This window comes from Carcharhinus amblyrhynchos, chromosome 10, assembly GCF_965287045.1.
Source record: "Carcharhinus amblyrhynchos chromosome 10, sCarAmb.v2.hapA, whole genome shotgun sequence".
Lineage (NCBI taxonomy): Eukaryota > Metazoa > Chordata > Chondrichthyes > Carcharhiniformes > Carcharhinidae > Carcharhinus > Carcharhinus amblyrhynchos.
The window spans coordinates 90,596,608-90,616,588 of NC_137333.1; the positions used below are offsets into that span (position 1 = coordinate 90,596,608).

The 19,981-nt window shown below is 44.9% G+C and overlaps 1 protein-coding gene across 1 annotated transcript in view; it reads left to right on the forward strand.

The window, feature by feature from the left end:
* LOC145349313 (von Willebrand factor A domain-containing protein 3B-like) overlaps nt 1-19,981 on the forward strand; it is a 119,571-nt gene that overhangs the window by 40,316 nt on the left and 59,274 nt on the right. The window contains exons 12-14 of the mRNA XM_080197813.1: nt 9,566-9,664; nt 11,482-11,664; nt 12,578-12,711. Of these exons, the coding sequence (XP_080053939.1) occupies nt 9,566-9,664; nt 11,482-11,664; nt 12,578-12,711 (416 nt within the window). The remainder of the gene's footprint in view (nt 1-9,565; nt 9,665-11,481; nt 11,665-12,577; nt 12,712-19,981) is intronic.

The window sequence follows — 19,981 nt, forward strand, 5'->3', positions numbered from 1 at the left end:
CTTGGCTCACTATCTATGTGGAGTTTGCACGTTCTCCACGTGTCAGCATGGGTTTCCTCCGGGTGCTGCGGGTTTCTCTCACAGCCAAAAGACATACTGGTTAGGGATATTGGCCTTGCTAAATTCTCCCTCTGTGTACCCAAACAGGCGCCGGAGTGTGTGGCGACTAAGGGATTTCCACAGTAACTTCATTGCAGTGTTAATGTAAGCCTACTTGTGAGCCTACTAATAAAACAAACTTAGGAGTAAACAACTGCAGCTGAGGGGATGGGTAGCTGTTTTATTTTGACACCTCTGCTGCTGAGCTGGCCAAACTCCTCCCTCTTGCCCCTGACTTTGTCAACGCCAGTCTTGAACCCACCACCGAGAGGCCGCGTGACACTAACCTAGGTTGAGCCGATTTGCTATTCTGCCCTTCACTCTGCATAGTGACCTGACTCCTCATTCATGCTGGCCATGAAACCAGGTCGGGAGTCTTGTGTCACAGGCTATGATGAATGACTTGAATTCAGATTTTAGTATTTGTTCCAGGATTACATGGAGAAAGATGTTAAATTTTGATTCTTTATACCTCTGTTTGAACTAAATTAGCTTTAGCGCATACCCCATCCAGATAGACTTTGCTGTTTGGATTGTTAAAGTTGTTTTGGAAATTTAAATTCTGCGATATGTTCATAATACATTCATAGATAATTAGCCACACTTATTCTTGATTGCTTTGGTGATGTATTATTCAATGAATGGCTTCCATTACTTAGCAACTGAGGATTAACATAGAACTCATAATACCATAAATAAGGTACACAGATATTAGTTTGAAGCTGTACAATGATTAAAATGTTTACACCCTCATAAATGAAACATTTTTGGTGCTGCAGATGATCGCATCTAGTTTATGCTTTATTCTTAATGTTTTTTTTATTGGATGAAGCCTAAGCAGTAACTGTCATGAGATCGTGCAATTAGCTTTGAACTGTGCAGGATGTAGGATCTGACTGACAGGCTGGAGATGTATCGGTTATTTGATGTTTTGTGTGGCTGTATAGATGGTTGTCCCATCTGTCTCAGAATTAATCAGAGGATTATTAAGGTGGTGTCAAAAAGCAGTTAGTGGATTGAAATTACTCCCGTGATTGCTGCTGTGTTTTGTCACTTTTTGTTAACAGACGGATTAATAGACCTTTAATTCTATAACATACAGAATGAAATTTTCTTCCTGTCTCTCATGTCGGCGTTGATTTTCGCTGACAAATGGTTTCACAGTTTACAACTAGCTGACCATTCATCAGATGTAAGCTCTATGATGGATGTTAAAGTTTATTTATCACTTTCACAAGTAAGGCTTATATTAACACTGCAATGAAGTTACTGTGAAAATCCCCTAGTCACCACACTACGGTGCCTATTCGGGTCAATGCACCTAACCAGCATGTCTTCCAGACTGTGGGAGGAAACCAGCGCACCGGAGGAAATCCATGCAGACACAAGGAGAACGTGCAAACTCTACACAAACACCGACCCAAGCCGGGAATCGAACCCCTGGTGCTGTGAGGCATCAGTGCTAATCACTGTGCCATGTGCTGCCCCCATCTGTTGGCAGACTATTAGCTTGATCCTACCTTTAGCTGACTTTCAGGCATGTGAGGAGGAGTTTTTCTGACCCCCCCCCCCCCCGCCCCCCCCACGGGAATCGTAGCAGGTGGGACATGGACCACGCAAAGGTCCATTGACCTTGGGCAGAAATTTCCGGCCTTGGGGCAAGCACAGCCAGAAAATCCCACCCATTGAGTTTGCTACTGATGATTCCAGCTAGCAATCATGAGCAGGATTCCAAGATTATTTTCCTTATATACCTAGCCTTGGATGCTGAATAATCCTAGCTGAAACCAAAAAAATAGTTCAAGTACACAACTGAACTAGTTTACTTGGCTTGCTTTAGGTATATATATCTACACACAAATGTCTCTGTAATAGTATCCTCTCATAGCCATTTGTGTATGTATGTATATCAACCAAACCAGAATAAACCAATTCAGTTGAACGCCATGTGGCACCCAGCCTCTTTTGTCCTACAATGATATCACAGTCTGGCAATAAGATAGGCTTGTGGATTCCCCTAGCCAAACAAATTTGGGTTGGGGAAGTTTCCAGCAAACTAGTAGTGGAACTACAAGTTTTGTTTTTGCCTATCATTGAAGTGTATTGTGTAAAATCAGCCCTGGCTGGGAGGAACTGGTTAACAGCACTGAAGTGAAATTGGAACAAGCTTTTTCATGTCAAGATGAAGTTCATCAAAAGATGATGGGATTGAGAAGTATCCTCAGGTGCTTTGTGTAACCAGCAAATAATACTTGCACCACAAAAGCGCTAGGTAATGACTATCTCCAACAAGAGAAGATCTAACCATTGCCTCATGATGTTCAATAGCAATCACTGAACCCCCACTGTCAACAGCCTGGTGGTTACCATTGACCAGAAACTGAACTCGACTAGGCATATAAATACTGTGGCTACATGAGTGTGTCAAAGGCTAGGAATCCTGTGGTGAGTAACTCACCTCCTGACTACCCTAAGCCTGTCCACCAACTACAAGGCACAAGTGCAATGGAATATTCTCCACTTCTTGGATGAGTGCACCTCCAACAATACTCAAGAAACTCAGCACCAACCAGGCCAACGCAACCTGCTTGATTGCTACCCCTTCTACAAATATTCAATCCCTCCACCAAAGAACAAAGGGATCAAAGAACAAAGAAAATTAAAGCAGAGGAACAGGCCCTTCGGCCCTCTGCACTGACCATGCTACCCGACTTAACTAAATCCCTTACCCTTCCGGGGACCATATCCCTCTATTCCCATCCTATTCATGTATTTGTCAAGACGCCCCTTAAAAGTACTATCATATCTGCTTCCGCTACCTCTCCCGGCAGCGTGTTCCAGGCACCCACCACCTCTGCGTAAAAAACCTGCCTCGTACATCTAAAAAACCTACCTCGTAATCCTGCTTTGTACACCATAATTAACAGTGGCAGCAGTGTGTACCATTTATAGGATTCACTGCCAAAACTCACCAAGGTTGCTTAGACAGCACCTTCCAAACTCAAAGCCACTACCTAGGAGGACAAGGACAGCAGACATGTGGGAACATCACCACTTGTAAGTTTCCCCTCCAAGTCACTTACAATTCTGACTTGAAAACATATTACTGTTATGGTACTGGCACTGGATCAAAATCCTGGAATTCCCCTTTTAACAGCACTGTGGCTGCACCTACACCAATAGACTGCAGGGGCTCAAGAAGGCAGCTTGTTACCACCTTCTCAAGGGCAGCTAGGGATGGGCAATAAATGCTGGTCAGGCCAGCGACACCCACATCCCATAAAATGAGTAAGGATATAACTATTCAAAAATGCAAGTCTCACCTGCATGTTCAGAGGAACACAAGAACAGTTTATTGCAGCTCTTATCCAGAACCCTATGCTCTATGAAAGTACAGCCAGAACTGGAATGACTTGAGTGTGTAAACATTTATCTCTAAGGTGGAACAGAGTAATTGGACTCTATTCCCACAGTAGTCATACCAAAGTCAGATGTTAGTATAAGTAATTGGGGTTATGATACTACCATAAATCAAGTACTATAATATAATCATGATGTGGAGATGCCAGCGTTGGATTATGGTGGGCACAGTAAGAAGTGTCACAACACCAGGTTAGAGTCCAATAAGCTTAATTGGAATCATTTTAGTTGGAATCATAGCGATTCCAATTAAGCCTGTTGGATTCTAGCGTGGTGTTGTGACACTTCTTACTATAACGTAATCCACTCACTACTTTACCACACATGGAGGATCTGTTTGCCATATTGTGACCAGATTGTTTGCAAAGTTAGATCTGAGAAATGCCTTTGAGTTAGACAATGAGTTGAAGTCATATTTGGATAGTAATACACACACATGGATCTATTTCAGATTCATAGGGTGCCATCTGGTGTTCCTTCAGCCCTTGGGATTTTTTGAAGGATGAATCAGGTTTTCCAAGGAATTTAGGGAAGGCTGTGCTATTTGTATGCATATGCGTTTCAGCTCCAAAGCAGGCAGACCCATGATGACAAATTGAAAAAGGTGCTCCAAAGTTTGGGAAAGAGTGGAGTTTGGGCGAAGGCACACAAACGTGAAATGTTTCAAAACTCTGTACAGTACTTGAGTCACAGGGTGGATAAAGATGGGTTACAGCCTGCTTAAGAGTAAGGTTTATCCAATAAGAAATGCACCATAGCCTCAGACAATCTCTGAACTTGGATTTTTTTTGGATCGAGTGGATTATTACGGTAAATTCATAGCAAATTTTGCAACCTACAGTAGCCACTGAATGAACTCTTGAGGAAAGGTGTTCCGAGAAATTGGATATAGGAGCGTCAGAAGACAATGTGTATAAAAATCAACTGGTAGATGATACATTGCTTTTGTACGTTACAATGTGCCCAAAAACATTAAGCTAGCATGTAATATCTCTCCACATGGAGTAGGTGTTGTGATCTCTCATGTCTTAGAGAATGGTGAAGAGAGACAATTGCATTTGCCTCATGCACCCTCAGTGCCAGTGAGTGGAATTATGCCCAGGTAGAGCATGTAGCATTGCCTTTGATTTTCAGAATAAGATGATTTCATACATACCTGCATGGTCTTGATTGAAACTAATCGTAAGCCACTGATGGAAGTGTTGAATCCCAAGTCTCCAGTACCCACTTCAGCTGCAGCCTAGGCTTTGATTTTATCTGCTCACCAGTACGATATTAAGTACAGATGGTTGGAAGATTATTGTAACGCCAATGTGATGTCTGGATTACCTTTCCCTACAACGAAGATATATTTTTTCCTCATGTGTAGATGAGCACAGCAGATGACATTGATAAAACATCTCTTAGGAACCCTGTGTTAACAAAGGTGTATGACTATATCGCAAATAGGTGGCCAATACAAAAACTGGGATTCAACATTAGGAGTTTTTTATGCAGAAAAAGAATGATTTATCAGTCGATTAAGTTTGTGTTATGTGGGGAGCCAGTGTGATTGGAACAGATTGTAGTTGCTATGTGATCTTCATGATCTGCACTTGGGGATGAGTTTCACAAAAAGTCGAGCGAGAAGCTCTGTTTGGTAGTCAGGATTACATAAGGACATATTAGGCAGTAAAACAGTGTAGAGCATGTCAATGATTTGGAAAGAAAATCTGCCATTGGTACCTTTGCAATCATGCAAATATCTGGCTAGAGTATGGCAGAAGCTGCACATAGATTGTACAGAATATGAAGGGCAATAGCTATTCATTGTGATGGTAAGAAGTCTTGCAACACCTAATTAAAGTCCACAGATTTATTTGGTAGTACGAGCCTTCGGAGTGCTGCTCCTTCATCAGGTGAGTGGGATTTGGGCTCACAAACAGGACATATATAGACACAGACTCAATTACAAGATAATGGTTGGAATACGAGTTTTAACAGTTAATCAAGTCTTTACAGGTGCAGACAATGCAAGTGGAGAGAGGGTTAAGCACAAGTTAAAGAGGTATGAATTGTCTCCAGCCAGGACAGTTGGTAAGATTTTGCAAGCCCAGGCAAGTCATGGGGGGTTACAGGTGGTGTGACATGAGCCCAAGGTCTCAGTTGTGGCCATCCTCATGCGTGTGGAACTTGGCTATCAGTTTCTGATCGGCGATCCTGCGATGTTGGTTGTCTTGAAGGCCGCCTTGGAGAATGCTTTTCTGAAGATCAAAGACTGAATGTGCTTGACTGTTGAAGTTTTCCCCGACAGGAAGGGAACGCTTCTACTTGATGATTGTCAAGTGATGTTCATTCATCCATTGCCGTAATGTCTTCATGGTTTCGCCGATGTACCACACCTCGGGACATCCTTTCCTGCAGAGTATCAAGTGACTAAGGTTGGTGGAGCTGCAAGAGTATGTACCATGTACCTGGTGGATGTTGTTCTCATGTGAGATGATGGGATCTGTGTCGATGATCCAGCATGTCTTGCAGAGGTTGCTGTGGCAGGATTGTGTGGTGTTGTGGTCACTGTTCTCCTGAAGGCTGGGTAGTTTGCTGTGGGAAATGGTCTGTTTGAGGTTGTTTGAAGCAGGAGTGGTGGTGTGAGGATGGCCTTGGAGAGATATTCATCTTCATCAATGACATGTTAAAGGCTCCAAAGAAGATGTCGTAGCTTTTCTGCTCCGGAGAAGTACTAGAAGTTGAAGGGTACTTTGTTCACCGTGTCCCGTGTTTGTCTTCTGAGGAGGTCGGTGTGACTTCTCGCTGTGATGTGTTGGAACTGTCGATCGATAAGTCGGGCGCCACATCCTGCTCTTACAAGAGCATCTACAGGTGTCTGTTGCAATCCTCCTCATCTGAGCATATCTGTGTACACAGAGGGCTTGCCCATAGGGGATGGCTTCTTTCATGTGTTTAGGGTGGAAGCTGGAGAAGTGGATCATTGTGAAGTTATCCATGGGCTTGCCGAACAATGAAGTACTGAGGTGACCATCCTTGATGGAGATGCGTGTGTCCAAGAATGCAACCAATTCCAGCGAGTAGTCTATGGTGCATCTGATGGTGGGATGGAACTTGTTGATGTCATCAGGTGGTTGTTTCAGTGATTCATATTTGCATTCCAACCATTATCATGTAATTGAGTCTGTGTCTATATATGTCCTGTTTGTGAACCCAACCCTCCACTCACCTGATGGAGGGGCAGTGCTCCGAAAGCTTGTGCTACCCAAAAAAAAAACCTGTTGGAGTTTAACCTGATAATTTGAGACTCCTTATTGTGCCCACCCCAGTCCCAACGCCGGCAACACCACATCGTTCATTGTGATAGACCGCCATTCAAAATGGGTAGGGAGGCTTCTGATGAATCAAAGCACAACTAGCAAAACTGTTAGGTATTTGGCCTAATCCATTTCTGCATATGGGTTCTGTGAGGCAATTGTATTGAACAATTGGACCTTAGTTTCATTCAGAAGAGTTTTCAAGCACATGAAAATAAATAGGGTGTAAACACCAGAATTCCATCATATAAAAGCACACAGTACAAAACTGTGGAATTCCCTGCCCAGTGAAGCAGTTGAGGCTACCACATAGAATATTTTTAAGGTGAAGTTAGATACATTTTGGACAGTAAAGGAATTAAGGGTTATGATGAGCAGGTGGGTAAGTGGAGCTCAGTCCATGAAAAGATTGGCCATAATCTTATTGAAAGGCAGCGCAGGCTCCAGGGGCCAGATGGCCTACTCCTGCTCCTGGTTCTTATGTTCTTAAATAGTAAAGTGTGCTGCAATTAAACAAATGCTAGATACAAATTGAAAGAAGTATCAGCTGACTATGAAACACAAACTGGCAAGCTTTTTGGTTTATTTACCATAACATGCATCACATTACTATTGGCAAGAGTTCCAGCTCAATTATTTCTAAGACAGCCTAGTATGTTTTTATTGCCGTAGCCACATTGAATTGAATTTGATTTGATTTATTATTCACATGTATTAACATATAGTGAGAGGTATTGTTTCTAGTGTGCTATACAGACAAAGCGTATCATTCATAGAGAAGGAAACGAGAAAATGCAGAATGTGGTATTACATTTATAGCTAGCAGAGAAAAATCAAAGCAAGGTAGGTTCATTCAAAAGTCTGACAGCAGCAGAGAAGAAGCTGTTCTTGAATTGGTTGGTATGTGATGTCAGACTTTTGTATCTTTTTCCCGATGGGAGAAGGTGGAAGAAAGAATGTCCAGGGTACGTGGGGCCTTTAATTATGCTGAGTGCTTTGCCGAGGCATTGGGAAGTGTAGACAGAGTCAATGGTTGGGAGGCTGGTTTGCGTGATGGATTGGGCTACATTCACAACCTTTTGTAGTTCCTTGTGGCCTTGGGCAGAGTAGGAGCCATACCAATCATTGCCAAAGTGGCATTGACTTGATTTGATTTGATTTATTATTGTCACATGTATTGGTATATAGTGAAAAGTATTGTTTCTTGTCTGCTATACAAACTGTTCATAGAAAAGGAAAGGAGAGGGTGCAGAATGTAGTGTTACAGTCACAGCTCAGGTGTAGAGAAAGATCAACTTAATACAAGGTTCAAAACTCTGATGCCAGAGGGAAGAAGCTGTTCTTGAGTCGGTTGGCATGTGACCTCAAACTTTTGTATCTTTTTTTCCGACGGAAGAGCAACAATCCAGGCAGTAAGAGAGTGTTGATAGGGATGGAGTGAGTGAAAGAAGGTGAAGGTGAAAGATCATCATGGTAAGTGGTTGAAGTGGCTCCCAGGAAAAGTCATTGAAATATGTGGTCCTCGTGCGTACTTGGTCATTGTGTTTGGTAGAGGAAAGGTTAGCTTTGTACATTTAGAGCATGTTTTGCCTTCAGAGACTCAGGAAGAAGAAGAGGAGATTGGGAAGAATCCAATGAGTCTGATCAGTTGGACAGTTGGGATACAATTTGAATACCAACAATTGCTCCAACACAAGCTGTGCCTGAAATCTGTTCCGATCCAAATCAGAGTCAGATAGATGTGTCAGATCAACTGAAAACTAAAATTAATGGTCAAAATCAAAATCAGCCTTAGTTGGACTGAGTCTCCTCAGACTCAAAACAAGGTGGGTGAAAGCCCTTCTCTAAGTGTTGAGGTTTATGTCATTTTGAAGGTGTTACACCCTTAGGAATAGGAAACTAGTGGGAAACAAAAACAGAAAATGCCAGAAAATCTCAGCAGGTCTGACAGTATCTGTGGAGAGAGAGTAAAGCCAATGTTTCAAGTCTAGAAGGGTCATCTAGACTCGAAATGTTGGCTCTATTCTCTCTCCACAGATACTGACGAACCTGCTGAGATTTCCCAGCATTTTCTGTTTTTGTTTCAGATTCCAGCATCCGCAGTATTTTGCATTATACGAGTGATTTGTAAATACATGAAAAAACTGAAATGTATATATGTTGTATGGAATTTAAACATTATTTTATTGAAGTGGGAGGAATGTGCTAGCGTGTGATATTGCTTAAAGATAAAAGAGACTATGCCACATAGATTTCAAGTGCCCAATTTAACTGGCTTATTCTGGTTTGTTTTATATACATACATATATACACAATTAACCAGTTGTGTCAGAACTGAGCAACTTGGTCTCTATGGACAGTATTGCAAGTTTAATGGACTGAACACAATTCCCCAGCTAAAGTTTAGATATCACTGGATTGTTTCCAACATGGCTAATAAATTTCAGTCCTGCCATCTGGGAGACGCTTTCAACAGAGGTTAGGCACTTCCCTTTGGGAACATAACTTACTCCTGCACATGCGATCCATAAAGAAATGGCTCCTACTTTGCTGAAGTCACTTCTATTGAAAACAGGGGTAAATTGGTGGTTTTCCTCTGTTGTCACTGACATTGGAGTGATAAGAATGCAAAGAGCTGCAGCTCATCATCTCACCAAAATCAGGGCTCACTGTAGTTGCGATATTGTCAGGTTTGGATTAATTTCGGAGAAGTTCAGATTGAACAATGTGATATTTTTGTACAGGTTGGTGGTTCCACAAATACCCTGGGAGCTATACAACTTGCTCTTGCAGATGCTGGCACACAAGCTGTCTACCTGCTTACTGATGGACGGCCCGATCAGGTAAAGCGTTGTTATAGAAGACAACATCATGTTAAGTTGGGTAAGATCTGAAGGTGTCACTGCCATCTCACAATGACAGATATTGCTATTATAAACCTCTCATGACATCAATATTTACCAAGCATCACAGCTGAAACTGCTTTCTCTTCAGTAGACAATCTCAGTAACACTAATCACCATTGAGAAATGACCTACAGAACCTCATGAGTTTTGCTGTTTATGACCTTTGTACAGTTTGAGGTTTGAGTATCATTTCTGAAAGGCAAAACTATTTTACCAGATTGTGATCAAAACTCCACATCAACTTCAGTTTCCCGCCACAACCCCACATCCTTTGATTCTCTTTGCACCAAGACACAATGGACTGAATGGCCTCCTCCTGTGCCAAGAAACCATCAATCTCATTGACTGAGCATCTACAGTTCTCTCTGGTAAAGAGTTCCAAAGGTATACAGCCCTTTGCGTGGGTTTCCTCTGGGTGCTCCGGTTTCCTCCCACGGTCCAAAGATGTGCAGGTTAGGTTGATTGGCCATGTTAAATTGACCCTTAGTGCCAGAGGGGCAAGCCAGGATAAATGCATGGGGTTCTCGGGATAGGGCCTGGGTGGGATTGTGGAAGGTGTAGATTTGATGGGCCGAATGGCCTTCTTCTGCACTGTAGGGATTCTATGATTCTTGAATGAAGGCAATTATTTTCATCTTATCCCTAAATGGTAAACCCTTTATGCTGAGACTGTTTGATTTGATTTGATTTGATTTATTATTGTCACATGTATTGGTTTGCAGTGAAAAGTATTGTTGCGCGCTATAGAGACAAAGCATGCCGTTCATAGAGAAGGAAAGGAGGAAGTGCAGAATGTAGTGTTACAGTCATAGCTAGGGTGCAGGGAAAGATCAGTTTAATTCAAGGGCGTGATTTTATGGGGGTGATTTTACGAGAAAAATTCCAAGGGTGGGATTTTATGGCCTAGCTTGTCCTGAAACCGTAAAACCCTGCCTGACGTCAATGGAGCTGCCCATTGGTCTGACCTTGCTCACTCCGATTCCCATGGTGGGTGGGACGGTAAAATTCCAGCCCAAGTGCCCAGCTATCATGAAAACAAGAGAGAGTCAGATTTGTTTTTTGGGTGAGTCTTTACTCGCAATATTATGCACTTAGTGCATGAAGAATTGGGCTAAACTGTTTCCAGTTACTAGAGGCAGTGGACAAGTTCTAACCTGTCAGCCTGCTTGCCCTAACAGCAGAGGGAGCTATTGTACAATTGCAACACCAGCGAGCGGCCTGTCAGAGAGAGGGAGATCTGTTAGGCCTCTCCAGCTGCAGTTGGCCTCAAAGAAACCCACTCCCCCCAACTATTGTGGGGGCTCGCAGCCAATCACAAACCTCACAAGGCCTGGAAAAAATGCCCCCACCGTCCCCCTCACCACCCAGGCCTATCACACCCCCCCCCCCAACCCCCACGATCTGCTGCAGAACCCCCCTGCCCCCCATCTCCTGCAGAATGCGCAGTGGGCCCCCGCTCCCTCTTATACTGATGGAGCTGCAGAGTGCGCAGCGTTTGCATGTTCTCCCCGTATCTGCGTGGGTTTTCTCTGAATGCTCCGGTTTTCTTCCACAGTCCGAAAGACGTGCTGGTTAGCTGCATTGACCACATTAAGTTCTCCCTCAGTGTACCCAAATAGGCGCCAGAGTGTGGCGACTAGGGGATTTCACAGTAAATTTATTGCAGTATTAATATAAGCCTACTTGTGACTAATGAATGAATGAATGAATGAATTAAAGGTTAATGTTGTTTTCTGAATTATTCTCCTGCACAGCCTCCAGAAACTATTTTTGCACAGGTGCAGCTCATCCGTCTTATCCCCATTCATTCCATCGCGTTTAACTGTGATGATGTTGAAGCCAACAAGTTTCTGTATGGACTTTCTGACAAAACAGGGGGACGATTCCATTCCTACGCCAGTGGCAGAGCAGTGCCCACTAACCCTCTGCCATTTGTGGTAAGGAAGTTCCACACTGCAAGTGAAGGGAAAATATTTCCAATCCTTGAGAAATTGTGCAGAAGTGCGATCTCACTATTGCTTTATACAGTTGCAGCAATACTTCACTACTTTTATATTCACTTGTTTTAGCAATAAATGTCACAATCCCATTTGCCTTCTTTATTACCTGCTGTATCTGCACCAGTTTACTACGATTTATCACAAGGACAACCAGATCCCTCTGCACTAAAGCTCCAAAGTTTCTCTCCACTGGAATCATTTTAATTTATATTTTTCCTGCCAAAGTGGATAAATGGATTAGACCCTTGGCATTCTCCCTCTTGCACTTTATGAAGGGTGGGTTGGTGTTGAAGAAGTTGGCTCCAGGCTGATGTGGTTTCTGATGGTGGGGGAGGGGGTATGGGCGAGGGGGCATGCTGACCGTCCCCACTCCTGTATTCAATGCGTTTCTCCCTTCACAAATGTTGCCAGAGCCGCTGAGTTTTCCAGCATTTTCTGTTTTTATTTCAGATTCTCAGTATCAGCAGCATTTTGCTTTTATTAAGAGGCAATAGAGATCATTTGGTAACTCATTTTCCATCCATGTATTCAAAATCGAAAGAGAGGTTGTGTTGAAGCATTCTAAAACAGCCAAGTTGGTTTATTATGATGTTTTCTTTTAAGAAGTGTCTGTGAAAGATCAGACTAATTATCGTGCACAAGTTGATGTGAAAGAAAATGGGATAAATCATGTTTCTTTAATCAGCAGGATTGTTATTCAAGTAGCTACTTTTTTTTGTGTCTAATTGCAACTAACAGCAATTCAACTTGGTTGTTTAATCTCAATCTTCTCGTTTCATAATGAATCTGAATATTTCTTAGCCAACAATGGTCCTTGTTTTGACGACCAGAATTAATTTGAATTGTTCAGAGTGAAGACATCTGCCTTTTGAAACAAGAAATTGAACAGGGAAGAAAGGATTTGGAAAGGGTAGAAAAGCTCCATGCAGAGTGTGTAATGCTGGACTGGTACCATAACCATGACGAAACCCCTGCAAAGAACAAGTAGGTTCCCTTTTCCCAACCCTCACCTTCTGTATTCTCATCCATTTAGCAGTTGTGTTTATATTAAATTCCCTTCAGCAATCGAAATCACTTCCTGTCTGTCCAAACCCTGTCATACCTTCAAATAGTCAGGATAATTGTGAAGTGGTGATCGTCTAGTGGTATTGTTACTTGACTGTTAACCCAGAAACTCAGCTAATGTTCTGGGCACCTGGGTTCGAATCCAGCAGGTGTTGGAATTTAATTTGAATGAAAAAGATTTCTGGAATTTCTAATCTACTGATGACCCTGAAATAATTGTTGGAAAAACCCATCTGGTTCGCTAATGTCTTTTAGGAAAGGAAATCTGCCGTCCTCACCTGGTCTGGTCTACAGGACAGCATGATGACACAATGGTTAGCACTGCTGCCTCACAGCGTCAGGGACCCAGGTTCAATTCTGGGCTTGGGTCACTGTCTGTATGGTGTTTGCACACTCTCCCCATATCTGTGTAGGTTTCCTTCCACAGTCCAAAGATATATGAATTAGGTGGATTGGCCATGCTAAATTGCCCCTTAGCGTCAGAGGGACTAGCTCGGGTAAATGCATGGAGTCATGGGGATAGGGCCAGGGTGGGATTGTGGTCGGTGCAGACTCAATGGGCCGAATGGCTTCCTTCTGCACTGTAGGATTCTATGGATTCTACATGTGATGTGGCTGACTCTCAACTGCCCTTGGACAACTAGGAATGGGCAATAAATGCTGGCCTAGCCAGCAACACACGTATCCCACGAATGAATAAAAAAAATTAGATTTCCCTCCAAGCAAATATCTACCCTGCCTTAGAATTAGTGTGTGGTGACTGGTGTATTTTCACAGTAACTTCATTGCAGTGTTAATATAAGCCTCCACTTGTGACACTAATAAATAAACCTTCACTGTCTGCGGATCAAGATCCTGGAATTCCCTTCCAAATAGCATCGTGGGTGCACCTCATACACAGCTGGACTGGGCAGTTCGGGAAGGTGACTCACTACCACCTTCTCAAAGAAAAGTTAGGGTGGACGATGTCCACATCCCACGCAAGATTTTTTAAAAAATGTACTCAATATGTTGAAAGCGCTGGGACCTTTAAAAATATCATAACTACTGGAGGGGGTTTTAATCTACAAATCCATAAGTGCAGTGACATTTACCTGTTCTCTACTTGGCATGGCTCTTTGGTGAAGAGCCAAGGATGGAATTAAATCTGCATCATGTGTGTGGCATCATGTACGAATGCTTCCATACCCTGCATTCCTGCTGCTGTGTTGTGGTCCATTCCTACACCATCTCCATTTCTAAGTGGAAGTATTTTATGAATGGAGAGGAGTGGAAGAACACAAAGCATCTACAGATCACCAGTAAATGAACAAACAATACAAATTATTAGATGCAACTTTCAACTGTACGACACTGTCACTGTGCACGAGGTAAGAAATGTGGGTGTGCAGCTTACTAAGAAGTCTCACAACACCAGGTTAAAGTCCAACAGGCTTATTTGGTAGCACAAGCCATAAGCTTGGTGAGTGGGAGTTGTGTTCACAAACAGCACGTATATAGACACAACTCAATTTACAAGATAATGGTTGGAATGTGAGTCTTTACAGGTAATCAAGTTTAATAGGTACTGACAATATGAGTGGAGAGAGGGTTAAGCACTGGTTAAAGGGATGTGTATTAGAACATAGAACATAGAACATTACAGCGCAGAACAGGCCCTTCGGCCCATGATGTTGCGCCGACCAATTAAAAAGCAATGACCCTCTAACCTAAACCAATCCCTTTCCATCCATAAACCTATCCACGGATCTCTTAAATGCCCCCAAACTCGGCGCATTTACAACTGCAGCAGGCAGGGCATTCCAATCCCTCACCACCCTCTGGGTAAAGAACCTACCTCTGACATCCGTCCTATAACTACCACCCCTTAATTTAAAGCTATGCCCCCTCGTGCTAGCTTTCTCCATCCGAGGAAAAAGGCTATCACTGTCCACCCTATCTAAACCTCTAATCATCTTATATGTTTCAATAAGATCCCCTCTTAGCCGCCTTCTTTCTAACGAAAACAACCTCAAATCCCTCAGTCTCTCCTCATAGGACCTCCCCTCCATACCAGGCAACATCCTGGTAAACCTCCTCTGCACCCTCTCCAATGCCTCCACATCCTTCCTATAATGTGGAGACCAGAACTGCACACAATACTCCAAGGGCGGCCGCACCAGAGTTGTGTACAGTTGCAACATGACGCTGCGGCTCCTAAATTCAATCCCCCTACCAATAAACGCCAAGACACCGTATGCCTTCCTAACAACCTTATCTACTTGATTCCCAACTTTCAGGGATCCATGTACACATACGCCTAGATCCCTCTGTTCATCAACACTATTCAGAGTCCTCCCGTTAGCCCTATACTCGACATGTCTGTTATTCCTGCCAAAGTGAATTACCTCACACTTTTCCGCATTTCCGCATTGTCTCCAGCCAGGACGGTTAGTGAGGTTTTGCAAGCCCAGGCAAGTCGTGAGGGTTACAGATAGTGTGACATGAACCCAAGATCCTGGTTGAGGCTACCCTCATGTGTGCGGAACTTGGCTATCAGTCTCTGCTTAGCGATTCTGCGTTGTCGTGTGTCGTGAAGGCTGCCTTGGAGAACGCTTACCTGAAGATCAGAGGCTGAATGCTTGTGACTGCTGAAGTATTCCCCAACAGGAAGAGAATGCTCCTGCCTGGTTATTGTCGAGTGGTGTTCATTCATCCATCGTCGTAGCGTCTGCATGGTCTCCCCAGCCTTATTCAGAGGCATTCAGCCTTTGAACTTTGGGTAAGCGTTCTCCAAGGCGGCCTTCACGACACACGACAACGCAGAGTCGCTGAGCAGAAACTGATAGCCAAGTTCCGCACACATGAGGATGGCTTGGTATCTTGGGTTCTGTAACCCCCACGACTTGCCTTGGCTTGCAAAATCTCACTAACTGTCCTGGCTGGAGACAATAGACATCTCTTTAACCTGTGCATAACCCTCTCTCCATTCACATTGCCTGTACCTTTAAGACTTGATTACCTGTAAAGACTCACATTCCACTCATTGTCTTGTAAATTGAGTTTGTGTCTATATATGCTCTGTTTGTGAACACAACTCCTACTCGCCTGATGAAGGAGCAGTGCTCTGAAAGCTAGTGGCATGTGCTACCAAATAAACCTGGTGTTGTGAGACTTCTTCCTGTGCTTACCACAGTCCAATGCTGGCATCTCCACATCCTGTGTGGCTTATAGCAGTGCTAAGAGTGTGATGGGGTGTTGAAGTCAGGAATACTGGGGGAGATTCTCCCAACCTGCTGCGCAGTGGGATGGGAGATTCAGGCAGGACCCGGACTACGGGATACGTGCTGGGTGACCCGCCCTGATAGTGTTTCCCCGCTCCGGATTTCCAGCAGCATTAGCTCCGTGCCGGAAATCGGTGGGGAGCCTCATGATTAATGCAAATGATCTTTTCAATCCATTTCAAATACAGTTAGCGGGCCCACCCCCACTATTTGCCCCCCCCACTTCATTCCAGTGGGGATTACTATAGCTCCACACATTTGGGCAGTTGGCAGCCCGTCCCCACTGGAGTGAATGAGGAGCATTTGAGGCCCCCCAGAGGGTCAGGCGAGGGGGGGTGGTGCAGCTGGCACTGCCCAAAGGGCAAAGTACCAATATCCAGGGGGCATCTTGGCACTGCCCATTGAGCATAGAGCAGTGGCAAGGGGGCCAGGCCTCTGGAGGGTGGGGTCTAATGGGGCAGGGCCTTCTGGGGGGGGCGGGGGGGAAATCGGTGGAGGTGGAGGGTCCCGCTTTACACTTTGGGAATCAGCAGAGGGAGGGAAGCCAACGATTGGGGAGGTCAGTATTGCCGGGGGGGAGGGGATGCAGAGGGGCAGGGGGCAGAGACCGGTGGGTTGTTTGGGGCTGGCAGGAGGGGTGAGGCTGGCCTAGATGTGCTTGGGGGGGGGGGGGGGGGGGCGGTGGGGGGCAGCGATCAGGCGTTGGGGGATGAGAGAGTTGGTGGTGTGGATTATGGCCAACATTTGAGTTGGCCAGTAATCGGGAGGACGGCAGACAGGAACCACTGCACATGCGCTGATCTCAGTGCTGGCAGATTGGCACATGCGCAGAGGCCCACTCAGCACTATGCTGCCAGCCTTTCCAGCAGGAATAGGCCCTATCCACAGCTCGTCCAGTCTGCAGTGCGCAGAGTGTGGGAGATTCATTTTTAAACTCCCGGACAAAACAACGTGATTTACTCTGGCTCTCATGCGAATTCAACGCTCAGAATTTTTTTGGGAGAATCCCACCAGTAATGTCTGAATGCTGGTGGATAGAGATCTTTGGTCGATGAACTGTGGAGATACGGTGAATTGAGTGCTGTCTGAATCTAGTATTGCTACTGGTAGGATATAACATTTAAGAATGCATTCACTATCTTGGAAATCTTTTGAAATCTTCTTAGAGCACTGTATCCAGCTCATTGGGATTTGACTTTTTAAAATTTGTTCAGGGACTGTGGGCTTGGGCCATATTTATTGCCCATCCCGAATTGCCCGTGAACTGAATGCTTTGCTTGGCCATTTTAAACCATATTGTTGGCAATGGTGCCAGGATAAGGGTGGCAGATTTCCATCCCTGAACACAATCAGCATGGTTTCATGATCATCATTAATCTTTTAGTTCCAGATTTTTATTGAATTTAAATTTCACCATCTGCCATGGTGGGATTCGAACCTGGGTCCCCAGAGTATTACCCTGCGTTACCAGTCCAGTGACAATACCACTACATCACTGCATTCACCGACTTGGCCACCCTTTGAAGTCATTCAGCTTTTTCTTATGTTACTGCATCCAGTTCCTTGGGACTTAATTCCTCACATTCCCATTGCCTTTTTAAAAATTCATTTATGGGACATGGGCGTTGCTGGCTTGGTCAGCATTTACGATCGTCCCTGGTTGCCCTTGAGAAGGCGGTGGCGAACGAGCTACCTTCTTGAATCGCTGCAGTCCCTGAAGTGTAGGTGTGCCCTCAGTGCTGTTCGGCTGGAAGTTCCAGGATTTTGATCCACTGACAGTGAGATATTTCCAAGTTGGAATGCTGAGTGACTTACATAAGAACATAAGAACATAAGAAATAGGAGCAGGAGTAGGCCATCTAGCCCTTCGAGCCTGCCCCGCCATTCAATAAGATCATGGCTGATCTGTCGTGGCTCAGTTCCACTTTCCCGCCCTCTCCCCATAACCCTCAATCCCTTCTCTTATCAAAAACCCATCAACCCGCTTCTTAAAAATATTTAGCGAGGCAGCCTCCACCACTTCAACGGGCAGAGAATTCCAGAGATTCACCACCCTTTGAGTGAAGAAGTTCCTCCTCAACTCCGTTCTAAACCGCCTCCCCTTTATCTTGAGGCTGTGCCCCCTAGTCCTACTGTCTTTTTTGAGCGGGAAGAGTCTCTCCACCTCTATCCTATCCATCCCATTCATCATCTTATACGTCTCAATGAGATCTCCCCTCATTCTTCTAAACTCTAACGAGTACAAGCCTAGTTTATTCAGCCTCTCCTCATAGCTCAATCCCCTCAACTCCGGTATCAGCCTAGTAAACCTCCTCTGCACTCCCTCCAGGGCCAAAATATCCTTGCGCAGGTGCGGCGCCCAAAACTGCACACAGTACTCCAGCTGCGGCCTCACCAATGCCCTATACAGCTGCAGCAAGACCTCCCTACTTTTATATTCAATCCCCCTCGCTATGAAGGCCAGCATCCCATTCGCCTTCCTGACCACCTGCTGCACCTGCAAGCTGGGTTTTTGCGACTCATGCACAAGGACCCCGAGGTCCCTCTGCACCGTCGCCTGCTGCAGTTTTTCGCCACGTAAGTAATAGTCCTTCCTACCATTCTTCCTACCAAAGTGGACCACCTCACACTTGCCAACATTAAATTCCATTTGCCATTTCCTGGCCCATTCGCCCAGCCTATCTAGATCCTTCTGCAGACTCTCCACACCCTCCGCACAATTTGCCGTTCCCCCAATCTTGGTGTCATCAGCAAATTTCGACACCCTGCACTCGGTTCCCTCCTCCAGATCATCTATATAAATGGTAAATAGCTGAGGCCCCAGCACTGACCCCTGGGGCACTCCACTAGTCACCATCCGCCAATCCGAATAGCACCCATTGACCCCCACTCTCTGCCTCCTATTTGACAACCAATCCTCTATCCACGCTAACACCCGACCCCCAACTCCATGTCCCCTGACCTTCTGCAATAACCTCTTGTGAGGTACCTTGTCAAAGGCCTTCTGAAAATCCAGAAAGACCACATCCACCGGCTCTCCTCTATCCACTGCCCTAGACACATCCTTGTCAAAGGCCTTCTGAAAATCCAGAAAGACCACATCCACCGGCTCTCCTCTATCCACTGCCCTAGACACATCCTCATCGAACTCCAGTAAATTTGTCAGACACGACTTCCCTTTAATGAAACCATGTTGCGTCCGCCCTATCAAGCAATTCCCTTCAAGATGCCTCGCAATTTCCTGTTTAATGACAGATTCTAACATTTTACCTACCACAGACGTTAAACTAACCGGCCTATAATTCCCCGCCTTTTGCCTGGCACCCTTCTTAAACAACGGCGTAACATTAGCCGTTTTCCAATCTTCCGGCACTTCCCCAGAATCCAGCGACGTCTGGAAAATAACCACCAAGGCATCCACTATAACCTCCGCCATTTCTTTCAGAACCCTCGGATGCATTCCATCCGGTCCTGGGGACTTGTCCACAATCAGCCCCTCCAGTCTGTCGAGCACCACCTCTCTAGTAACAGTAATGTCATTAAGACCCTCCATTCCTACCACCTTTCCATCGCTAACACCCGGCAAATTATTCACGTCCTCCTCCTTGGAGGGGAACTTCCAGGTGGCGGTGTTCCCAGGTATCTGTTGCACTTGTCCTTGTAAATGGTCACAGGTTTGGAAGGTGCCGCCTCAGAAACCTTGATGAGTTCCTGCAGTGCACCCTGTAAATGGTACACACTGCTGTCACTGTTCATTGGTGGTGGGGGGGGTGGGGAGTGAATGTTTGCGGAAGGGGTAACTATCAAGAGGGCTGCTTTATCCTGGATGGAGTTGAATGTCTTGAGTGTTGTTGGAGCTGCACCCATCCAGGCTGAACAGCCTTGGTGAGCTCCTGCAGTCCATCTTGTAGGTGGCAAATACTGCT